The 11644-nt window shown below is 37.2% G+C and overlaps 1 protein-coding gene across 2 annotated transcripts in view; it reads right to left on the bottom strand.

Annotated features, from left to right (window-relative positions):
* The window catches only part of LOC143046414 (lysosomal alpha-mannosidase-like), a 64147-nt gene that overhangs the window by 832 nt on the left and 51671 nt on the right, over positions 1-11644 (bottom strand). For both annotated transcript variants that reach the window (XM_076219573.1, XM_076219571.1), the window contains exons 20-25: positions 6574-6661; positions 4199-4285; positions 3824-3914; positions 3367-3512; positions 699-869; positions 102-210 (exon numbers count right to left, since the gene is read on the bottom strand). In XM_076219573.1, the coding sequence (XP_076075688.1) occupies positions 102-210; positions 699-869; positions 3367-3512; positions 3824-3914; positions 4199-4285; positions 6574-6661 (692 nt within the window). The remainder of the gene's footprint in view (positions 1-101; positions 211-698; positions 870-3366; positions 3513-3823; positions 3915-4198; positions 4286-6573; positions 6662-11644) is intronic.

Below are 11644 nucleotides of genomic sequence, written 5' to 3'. Positions count from 1 at the left end.
GATAAGGAACTTTCTGATTTGAGTTTTCCTTTGAGTTTGATACTGTTTTGTTATTCTACTTTTTATAATTATAAGTTGACTTTTAAGATACACATATATACCTCCACTTGGCATAACCCTCCACTGAAGTCTATTTAAATCTTTCAGCATCATGTTAGCTCCAAGTGTCATCTCAACAGCTCCAGTTATATTGAAGAAAGCAAACATTTGCTGAAAAAAATAATTTTAGTATTAGTAATTAATTAGTAGCTGTAATAGGGAAACCAAAAATAAAAATCATATCAATATGTTTTTTTATGGATCTGGAGGAACACAACTAAAATCTACATTTAAATTTAAAACTTTGTGCAAAATTCACAAACACTCTCATTTGGTGTGCAAAAAATAAAATCTACAAATTGTGGAAAGGGATACAATTCACAAAAAAACATTTCCAAAATTAATGAATTCCTAATTTCTTCTAAAATGATCCAGGACTTTGTTTTCTACAAGACGCCAACATCTTAGAGTAGTTACAAATGCAGAAATCTAGTTCAAATTTTATAAATGAATAAATCATGTTTTCAATCAGTAGGCATCAAAGGGATGGTTATTTTAGATATTTCATCTAATTTCCAATTTATTATAGCTAGATTCAGACCCATGGTAATAAGTTGGTTTATAGAGGGGAGGGATATGGTTGAGCTCAGACAACTTACCAGATCAACAATTGCTGGCTTGGACATTTCTTGATCTTCTCCATTCTCATAGAAATGTTCCAATCTGACTATAGCCTGCCTCAGACTGATTGGTGTTAATGGATTTGGGGGTATCATCTCTAGTGTTAAAATGTGGACATTCTCTGGAAGTAAAGTGCTCAGCCCAGAAACCTGTTAATTATATACATATCATAAAGATGGCAGCCTGTCTACAAATATCACTTTAAAAACAAGTTCACGGGTTATGTTCTTCTCATATATGTTATGATGGTATGATACTAAACCCCTAACGGGAAGGATTGTGCCTGATGTTCATATGATGAAATCATAATCTTTCAGTTAGTTTAATTGAAGTCTGGAGCTGGCATTTCAGTTAACTGCTAGTAGTCTGTTGTTATTTATGTATTATTGTCATTTTGTTTATTTTCTTTGGTTACATCTTCTGACATCAGACTCGGATTTCTCTTGAACTGAATTTTAATGTGCGTATTGTTATGCGTTTACTTTACTACATTGGTTAGAGGTATAGGGGGAGGGTTGAGATCTCACAAACATGTTTAACCCCGCCGCATTTTTGCGCCTGTCCCAAGTCAGGAGCCTCTGGCCTTTGTTAGTCTTGTATTATTTTAATTTTAGTTTCTTGTGTACAATTTGGAAATTAGTATGGCGTTCATTATCACTGGACTAGTATATATTTGTTTAGGGGCCAGCTGAAGGACGCCTCCGGGTGCGGGAATTTCTCGCTACATTGAAGACCTGTTGGTGACCCTCTGCTGTTGTTTTTTATTTGGTCGGGTTGTTGTCTCTTTGACACATTCCCCATTTCCATTCTCAATTTTATCTAGTACACATAAACTGAACTTGTGTTATACCAGTATGTCTTTTTATGTTTATTTTGTTGGGTTTGTTGGCAGCTGGTACTGTGTACTAGATTTTTGGTAATATATGTGATTGCCAAGGCCACAATGCCACCCTTTTTCATTTTTTTTTACCTCCACAAATGAGAAATGGCATCCAATTTGTACAAATTACAATGGTTGCCACAGGTGGAACAGGAACTACTTACACATTCATGAGCACATAAAATCACACCAAGGTTTTTAGTGTTTTTTTTGTTGTGTTGTCTATAGTTTTCTGTGTGATGTTTTGTACACCAGTGTATAATTTGAGTATAGTTTATATTTAACTGAGTATAGTGTATATTAAACTGAGTATAGTGTATATAAAACTGAGTATAGTGTATATTAAACTGAGTATAGTGTATATTAAACTGAGTATAGTTTATATTTAACAGAGTATAGTGTATATAAAACTAAGTATGGTGTATATTTAACAGAGTATAGTGTATATCAAACTTAGTATAGTGTATATCAAACTTAGTATAGTGTATATTAAACTGGTTATAGTGTACATCAAACTGAGTATAGTGTTTATTAAACTGAGTATTGTGTATATTAAATTGAGTAATGTATATCAAACTGAGTATAGAGTATATTTAACTGAGTATAGTATATATTAAATTTTGTATAGTATATATTGAATTGTGTATAGTGTACACTAAACTGAGTATAGTGTATATTAAACTGAGTATACATGTGTGTTAAACTGAGTATAGTGTATGTCGACCTGATTATACCTGTGAATCAAACTGAGTATACATATGTGTTAAACTGAAGATAGTGTATATCAAACTGAGTATATCTGTGTATTAAACTGAGTATACCTGTGTGTTAAACTGAGTATACCTGAGTGTTAAACTGAGTATACCTGTGTGTTAAACTGAGTATACCTGTGTGTTAAACTGAGTATACCTGTGTGTTAAACTGAGTATACCTGTGTATTAAACTGAGTATACCTGTGTATTAAACTGAGTATACCTGTGTGTTAAACTAAGTATACCTGTGTGTTAAACTGAGTATACCTGTGTATTAAACTGAGTATACCTGTGTGTTAAACTGAGTATACCTGTGTGTTAAACTGAGTATACCTGAGTGTTAAACTGAGTATACCTGTGTGTTAAACTGAGTATACCTGTGTGTTAAACTGAGTATACCTGTGTGTTAAACTGAGTATACCTGTGTATTAAACTGAGTATACCTGTGTATTAAACTGAGTATACCTGTGTATTAAACTAAGTATACCTGTGTGTTAAACTAGTATACCTGTGTATTAAACTAAGTATACCTGTGTGTTAAACTGAGTATACCTGTGTGTTAAACTGAGTATACCTGTGTATTAAACTGAGTATACCTGTGTGTTAAACTGAGTATACCTGTGTATTAAACTGAGTATACCTGTGTGTTAAACTGAGTATACCTGTGTATTAAACTGAGTATACCTGTGTGTTAAACTGAGTATACCTGTGTGTTAAACTGAGTATAAACTGAGTATACCTGTGTGTTAAACTGAGTATAAACTGAGTATACCTGTGTGTTAAACTGAGTATACCTGTGTGTTAAACTGAGTATACCTGTGTATTAAACTGAGTATACCTGTGTGTTAAACTGAGTATACCTGAGTGTTAAACTGAGTATATCTGTGTGTTAAACTGAGTATATCTGTGTGTTAAACTGAGTATACCTGTGTGTTAAACTGAGTATACCTGTGTGTTAAACTGAGTATACCTGTGTGTTAAACTGAGTATACCTGTGTGTTAAACTGAGTATACCTGAGTGTTAAACTGAGTATACCATTGTTCTCTGTCCATTGATACATTAGTTAACATTATCACAGGCTGTCTGTATAACCATAAACCAATCAATCTGTGCTGTCTAGCAGAGTTCTTTATAGTATCCAGCACTAAGTAATGTTTACCTGAAATTTTATCATGCCAAAAGTTTACATACTTCCTTGCATTTACTTATGTTAAGAAACGTTCAAAGCAAATTTTCAATTGATAGATTGTATAAACTCTCAAGGGTTTGATACTAACAGCCACTCCCTGCCTTTCAACACCACTTTCATACATCATACAAGTGTGGTTTCTAATCATTTGACCTCTCATGCTAGCACCAGTTTCATTTTAGTTCATACCAGAATAAATAAACATAAATAGATATAGGTCTTGGTGACAAGGAAACTGATATATTACCTCTCTATTATTGGGGAGGAGTGTGATCATTTACCTCTTACAACCAGACCTTTCCCGTCAGCTCCAGTTTCATTTAATGGTTCACCAACCCCAAAACTATCATCATGTAACAAACGTCTATGTACCTGTAATACACAATTAAGAAATGACCATACAAATCTACAATAATTAAACTTGAGGTTCTTATAAGGAAGAATGAAGTTACAAATAATTATAAGTGTATAACTCGTGTAAAAGAACACCATTTAACTCTCAGCTGTCATCAGGCGTATTAAAAGGCTTTGTAAACTATTCAAATTTTATATGGTTACCTAGTGGGAAAAAAAAACAATTGTGATTTTGTCTTCAAATTATTCCGTGGAAAAATATACTTCTAGTATAAAAAATTGCAAAGTGCAAAGATATTTACCATAAGTTCTATTTGTCCATCATTAACACTGCTACCTCCTTGTGACCTGTCTGTTAACACTGTAAACTGGGCATCTGGTGCTGGGTCCTACAAAAATAAAATCGACCATTAACACTACTGCCAAACCCCTTATTGAAAACATGACATACACTGATAAATATTCTACTACTGACGGAATTGTAGTTTTCAACTACAGAGTATGTCTGTCATTTATACATGCTTATCCCACCACTGAATTAAACCATGACATACCCTGATAAATATCCTGCTATTGACTGAACAGTTGTTTTCAGCTACAGAGTATGTCTGCCATTACATACCTATCCCAAAACTGAATTGAACCATGACAAATTCAGATAAATACACTACTATTGACTATATAGTAGTTACCAGCTCTATATTATATCTGTCTTTACATGCTTATCCCAACAGTTAATTAAACCTAAACTTAACCTGATAAATATCATACTACTGACTTGATAGAAGTTGCCAGCTACAGATTATATTAGTCACTACATGACTGTCAAACCCCTCAATTAAACACTGCAATATCCAGATTAATTACACGGCATGTAAGAATCCTGGGTTTTGATTGGTTGATAGCCAGTGTTTTTTTCACCAATTTACTGTTATCAAATGAAAATTGTTCATTTTTTAACGCGCCATGGAATATGCAAAAAGGATATGCCTTTTTTAACCTCTCTGCCATGGTATTTGCCAAAATACTCTATCCGGCTGGACGCGTAACATCCCAATCATCAATGTGTTTTTGAATGTTTTAACATTCAGTGTAATTAAACAGATATAGCATGTTCTTGAGGGGTATTTGCGAAAAATACCAGTCTTGAGAATAAATTTCCCTGGCCTTACAGCTCGCTAAATTTAACATTCTCTCGACTAGTATTTTTCACAAATACCACTCCTTAACATGATATATCTGTTCAAAATACTCTACTATTGATAGTAGTTGCCAGCTACAGATTATATCTGTCACTACATGACTGTCAACCCTGCAATACCCAGATAAATACCCTACTATTGATAGTAGTTGACACCTACATATTATATATGTCATTACATGACTATTCCAACACTAAACCCTAACTTAATGAAACATATCCTACTATTGACTGGATAGAAGTTGCAGCTACAGGCTCTGTCATTAAAAACTGTCCCAACCCTTAATTGATGATGACATACACTGATTAATATCCTGCTACTGATTGGATAGTAGTTGCCAGCTACAGATTATGTTTGTCATATCATGACAGTCCCATCCCTTTATTAAACCATGACATACCCTGATAAATATCCTACTATTGACTGGAGAGTAGTTGCCAGCTACAGGCTCTGTCATAACATGACTGTCATACCCCTTAATAAAAACCCTGACATACCCTGATGAATATCCTACTCTTGACTGGATAGTAGTTGCTAGCTTCAGGCTCTGTCATTACATGAGTGCCCTATCCCTTTATTAACCCATAACATACCCTGATAAATATCCTACTATTGACTGGATAGTAGTTTCCAGATGACTCATCCCTTAATTAAACCATGACGTACCCTGATAAATATCCTTCTATTAACGGGATAGTTGTTGCCAGCTATAGACTGTCATAACATGAGTGTCCCGTCCCTTAATTAAACCATGACATATCCTAATGAATATCCTACTAATAACTGGATAGTAGTTGCTAGCTACAGACTCAGTCATAACATGAGTGTCCCACCCCTTAATTAAGTCATGACATACCCTGATAGATATCCTACTATTAACTGAATAGTAGTTGCTAGCTACAGACTCATTCATAACATGAGTGTCCTGTCCCTTAATTAAACCATGACATACCCTGATAAATATCCTACTATTGACTGGATAGTAGTTTCCAGCTGTCTCACCCCTAAATTAAACCCTGACATACCCTGATAAATATCCTGCTATTTACTGGATAGAAGTTGCCAGCTACAGTCTCTGTCATTAAACAATTGTCACATCCCTTAATTTAACCATCCCGTCCCTTTATTAGACCATGACATTCCCTAATGAATATCCTTCTATTAACTGGATAGTATTTTCCAGCTGTGTCACCCCTAAATTAAACCATGACATACCCTAATGAATATCCATCTATTAACTGGATAGTATGTTGCAGCTGGTGTCACCCCTTAATTAAACCATGACATACCCTAATGAATATCCTACTATTGACTGGATAGTAGTTGCCAGCTACAGGCTCTGTCACATGACTATCCCACCCCTTAATAAAACCATGACATACCCTGATAAATATCCTACTATTGACTGGATAGTAGTTGCCAGCTACAGGCTCTGTTACATGACTATCCCACCCCTTAATAAAACCATGACATACCCTGATAAATATCCTACTATTAACTGGATAGTAGTTGCCAGCTACAGGCTCTGTCTGGTTAAGGTTCCATGTCTTTCTGTAGTTACGCCTGTAAAATAATAAAAATGATAAATTATTGGTATAAAGATAATGAGGTATGGTATGAAGGCTATCAAAGAGAATCAAATTAGTGAAATGATTGAGCTAATAAAATCAAACAGTAAACAGTTTGACAAACCATAACTAGTCTTAAGCATTAGACAACAGGCTTCTGGCTTGAGACAGGATCATAAAGAATGGACAGGCTCAACACAACCATTAGACAACAGACTTCTGGCTTGAGACAGGATCATAAAGAATGGACAGGCTCAACACAACCATTAGACAACAGACTTCTGGCTTGAGACATGCTCATAAAGAATGGACAGGCTCAACACAACCATTAGACAACAGACTTCTGGCTTGGGACATGCTCATAAAGAATGGACAGGCTCAACACAACCATTAGACAACAGACTTCTGGCTTGAAACAGGATCATAAAGAATGGACAGGCTCAACACAACCATTAGACAACAGACTTCTGGCTTGGGACAGGATCATAAAGAATGGACAGGCTCAACACAACCATTAGACAACAGACTTCTGGCTTGAGACATGCTCATAAAGAATGGACAGGCTCAACACAACCATTAGACAACAGACTTCTGGCTTGAGACATGCTCATAAAGAATGGACAGGCTCAACACAACCATTAGACAACAGACTTCTGGCTTGAGACATGCTCATAAAGAATGGACAGGCTCAACACAACCATTAGACAACAGACTTCTGGCTTGGGACATGCTCATAAAGAATGGACAGGCTCAACACAACCATTAGACAACAGCCTTCTGGCTTGGGACATGCTCATAAAGAATGGACAGGCTCAACACAACCATTAGACAACAGACTTCTGGCTTGGGACAGGATCATAAAGAATGGACAGGCTCAACACAACCATAAGACAACAGACTTCTTGCTTGGGACAGGGTCATAAAGAATGGACAGGCTCAACACAACCATTAGACAATATACTTCTGGCTTGAGACAGGATCATAAAGAATGGACAGGCTCAACACAACCATTAGACAACAGACTTCTGGCTTGAGACAGGATCATAAAGAATGGACAGGCTCAACACAACCATTAGACAACAGACTTCTGGCTTGGGACAGGATCATAAAGAATGGACAGGCTCAACACAACACAACCATTACATAGCAGACTCCTGGCTTGAGACATGCTCTTAAAGAATGGACAGGCTCAACACAACCATTAGACAACAGACTTCTGGCTTGAGACATGATCATAAAGAATGGACAGGCTCAACACAACCATTAGACAACAGACTTCTGGCTTGGGACAAGCTCATAAAGAATGGACAGGCTCAACACAACCATTAGACAACAGACTTCTGGCTTGAAACATGCTCTTAAAGAATGGACAGGCTCAACACAACCATTAGACAACAGACTTCTGGCTTGAGACATGCTCATAAAGAATGGACAGGCTCAACACAACCATTAGACAACAGACTTCTGGCTTGAGACAGGATCATAAAGAATGGACAGGCTCAACACAACCATTAGACAACAGACTTCTGGCTTGAGACATGCTCTTAAAGAATGGACAGGCTCAACACAACCATTAGACAACAGACTTCTGGCTTGAGACATGCTCATAAAGAATGGACAGGCTCAACACAACCATTAGACAACAGACTTCTGGCTTGAGACATGCTCATAAAGAATGGACAGGCTCAACACAACCATTAGACAACAGACTTCTGGCTTGAGACATGCTCTTAAAGAATGGACAGGCTCAACACAACCATTAGACAACAGACTTCTGGCTTGAGACATGCTCATAAAGAATGGACAGGCTCAACACAACCATTAGACAACAGACTTCTGGCTTGGGACATGCTCATAAAGAATGGACAGGCTCAACACAACCATTAGACAACAGCCTTCTGGCTTGGGACATGCTCATAAAGAATGGACAGGCTCAACACAACCATTAGACAACAGACTTCTGGCTTGGGACAGGATCATAAAGAATGGACAGGCTCAACACAACCATAAGACAACAGACTTCTTGCTTGGGACAGGGTCATAAAGAATGGACAGGCTCAACACAACCATTAGACAATATACTTCTGGCTTGAGACAGGATCATAAAGAATGGACAGGCTCAACACAACCATTAGACAACAGACTTCTGGCTTGAGACAGGATCATAAAGAATGGACAGGCTCAACACAACCATTAGACAACAGACTTCTGGCTTGGGACAGGATCATAAAGAATGGACAGGCTCAACACAACACAACCATTACATAGCAGACTCCTGGCTTGAGACATGCTCTTAAAGAATGGACAGGCTCAACACAACCATTAGACAACAGACTTCTGGCTTGAGACATGATCATAAAGAATGGACAGGCTCAACACAACCATTAGACAACAGACTTCTGGCTTGGGACAAGCTCATAAAGAATGGACAGGCTCAACACAACCATTAGACAACAGACTTCTGGCTTGAAACATGCTCTTAAAGAATGGACAGGCTCAACACAACCATTAGACAACAGACTTCTGGCTTGAGACATGCTCATAAAGAATGGACAGGCTCAACACAACCATTAGACAACAGACTTCTGGCTTGAGACAGGATCATAAAGAATGGACAGGCTCAACACAACCATTAGACAACAGACTTCTGGCTTGAGACATGCTCTTAAAGAATGGACAGGCTCAACACAACCATTAGACAACAGACTTCTGGCTTGAGACATGCTCATAAAGAATGGACAGGCTCAACACAACCATTAGACAACAGACTTCTGGCTTGAGACATGCTCATAAAGAATGGACAGGCTCAACACAACCATTAGACAACAGACTTCTGGCTTGAGACATGCTCTTAAAGAATGGACAGGCTCAACACAACCATTAGACAACAGGCTTCTGGCTTGAGACATGCTCATAAAGAATGGACAGGCTCAACACAACCATTAGACAACAGACTTCTGGCTTGAGACATGCTCTTAAAGAATGGACAGGCTCAACACAACCATTAGACAACAGACTTCTGGCTTGAGACATGCTCATAAAGAATGGACAGGCTCAACACAACCATTAGACAACAGACTTCTGGCTTGAGACATGCTCTTAAAGAATGGACAGGCTCAACACAACCATTAGACAACAGACTTCTGGCTTGAGACATGCTCTTAAAGAATGGACAGGCTCAACACAACCATTAGACAACAGACTTCTGGCTTGAAACATGCTCTTAAAGAATGGACAGGCTCAACACAACCATTAGACAACAGACTTCTGGCTTGAGACAGGATCATAAAGAATGGACAGGCTCAACACAACCATTAGACAACAGGCTTCTGGCTTGAGACATGCTTATAAAGAATGGACAGGTTCAACACAACCATTAGACAACAGACTTCTGGCTTGAGACATGCTCATAAAGAATGGACAGGCTCAACACAACCATTAGACAACAGACTTCTGGCTTGAGACATGCTCTTAAAGAATGGACAGGCTCAACACAACCATTAGACAACAGACTTCTGGCTTGAGACAGGATCATAAAGAATGGACAGGCTCAACACAACCATTAGACAACAGACTGCTGGCTTGAGACATGCTCTTAAAGAATGGACAGGCTCAACACAACCATTAGACAACAGACTTCTGGCTTGAGACATGCTCATAAAGAATGGACATGCTCAACACAACCATAAGACAACAGACTTCTGGCTTGGGACAGGGTCATAAAGAATGGACAGGCTCAACACAACCATTAGACAACATACTTCTGGCTTGGGACAGGATCATAAAGAATGGACAGGCTCAACACAACCATTAGACAACAGACTTCTGGCTTGAGACAGGATCATAAAGAATGGACAGGCTCAACACAACCATTAGACAACAGACTTCTGGCTTGAGACAGGATCATAAAGAATGGACAGGCTCAACACAACCATTAGACAACAGACTTCTGGCTTGAGACAGGATCATAAAGAATGAACAGGCTCAACACAACCATTAGACAACAGACTTCTGGCTTGAGACATGCTCTTAAAGAATGGACAGGCTCAACACAACCATTAGACAACAGACTTCTGGCTTGAGACAGGATCATAAAGAATGGACAGGCTCAACACAACCATTAGACAACAGACTTCTGGCTTGGGACATGCTCTTAAAGAATGGACAGGCTCAACACAACAGACATGGGGTCAATTACATTTGAAAGTAATTAATTACATTCAATTACAATTACAAAATCTTCAATTAAATTACACATTACATTTGACTTTTTTTACCAATGTAATTAATTACATTCCAATTACTTGGCAAATGTAATTAATTACTTCAATTACATTTGAAAGGAAATTTAAGATAAAACATTGAAAACATGCATTTATTCTATGATATGTACATAAGTATTATACATTGCTCTATAGTTATAACAATTAGACAGTGTTCAACTAGTATATACATTTTTGTATTGTGTCATATAACTTATTTAAGCATTTTCCCATTACATTTGACCATCATCAGCTTTTCAAAGTTCCATCAGCCAGTCTGCACCTTTCCGGCCTAGACCAGAGATCAATGGTTAAACACACACTTTCAGCTCTTTTAAGAGTATTTACAAGGTTATTTTTTATTTCAACCGATTTTTCATATAGAAGTTTCGAAGATAAATGCTTTCTGCTAGGCACTTGATAATTAGTGTCAGCTTTTTCCATCAAGTTTTTAAATTCTTCACTTTCGACAATAGAGAGTGGTAAAAGATCCCAAGCTATGAACATTATAAGAGCATTTGTCATTTCTAACTGTTTTGGATCAGACGGTGAATATTTTACACTTTTTTTTATGCATTGTGTCAATGTTGGTTGAATTTCTTTATTCTCAGAATGCAGAATGTACAAATCTCTGTGTTTTCTCTGAAAATTACAAAAGGCCTTATTTAATATCTTGAAAATATTAAATTGTTTTAATTTACCTATTGAAATTTTAC

The sequence above is a fragment of the Mytilus galloprovincialis genome, chromosome 9, assembly GCF_965363235.1.
Source record: "Mytilus galloprovincialis chromosome 9, xbMytGall1.hap1.1, whole genome shotgun sequence".
Taxonomy (NCBI): domain Eukaryota; kingdom Metazoa; phylum Mollusca; class Bivalvia; order Mytilida; family Mytilidae; genus Mytilus; species Mytilus galloprovincialis.
Note: the sequence above shows the minus strand (reverse complement) of the source record. Positions and strands in the feature narration are given on the sequence as shown.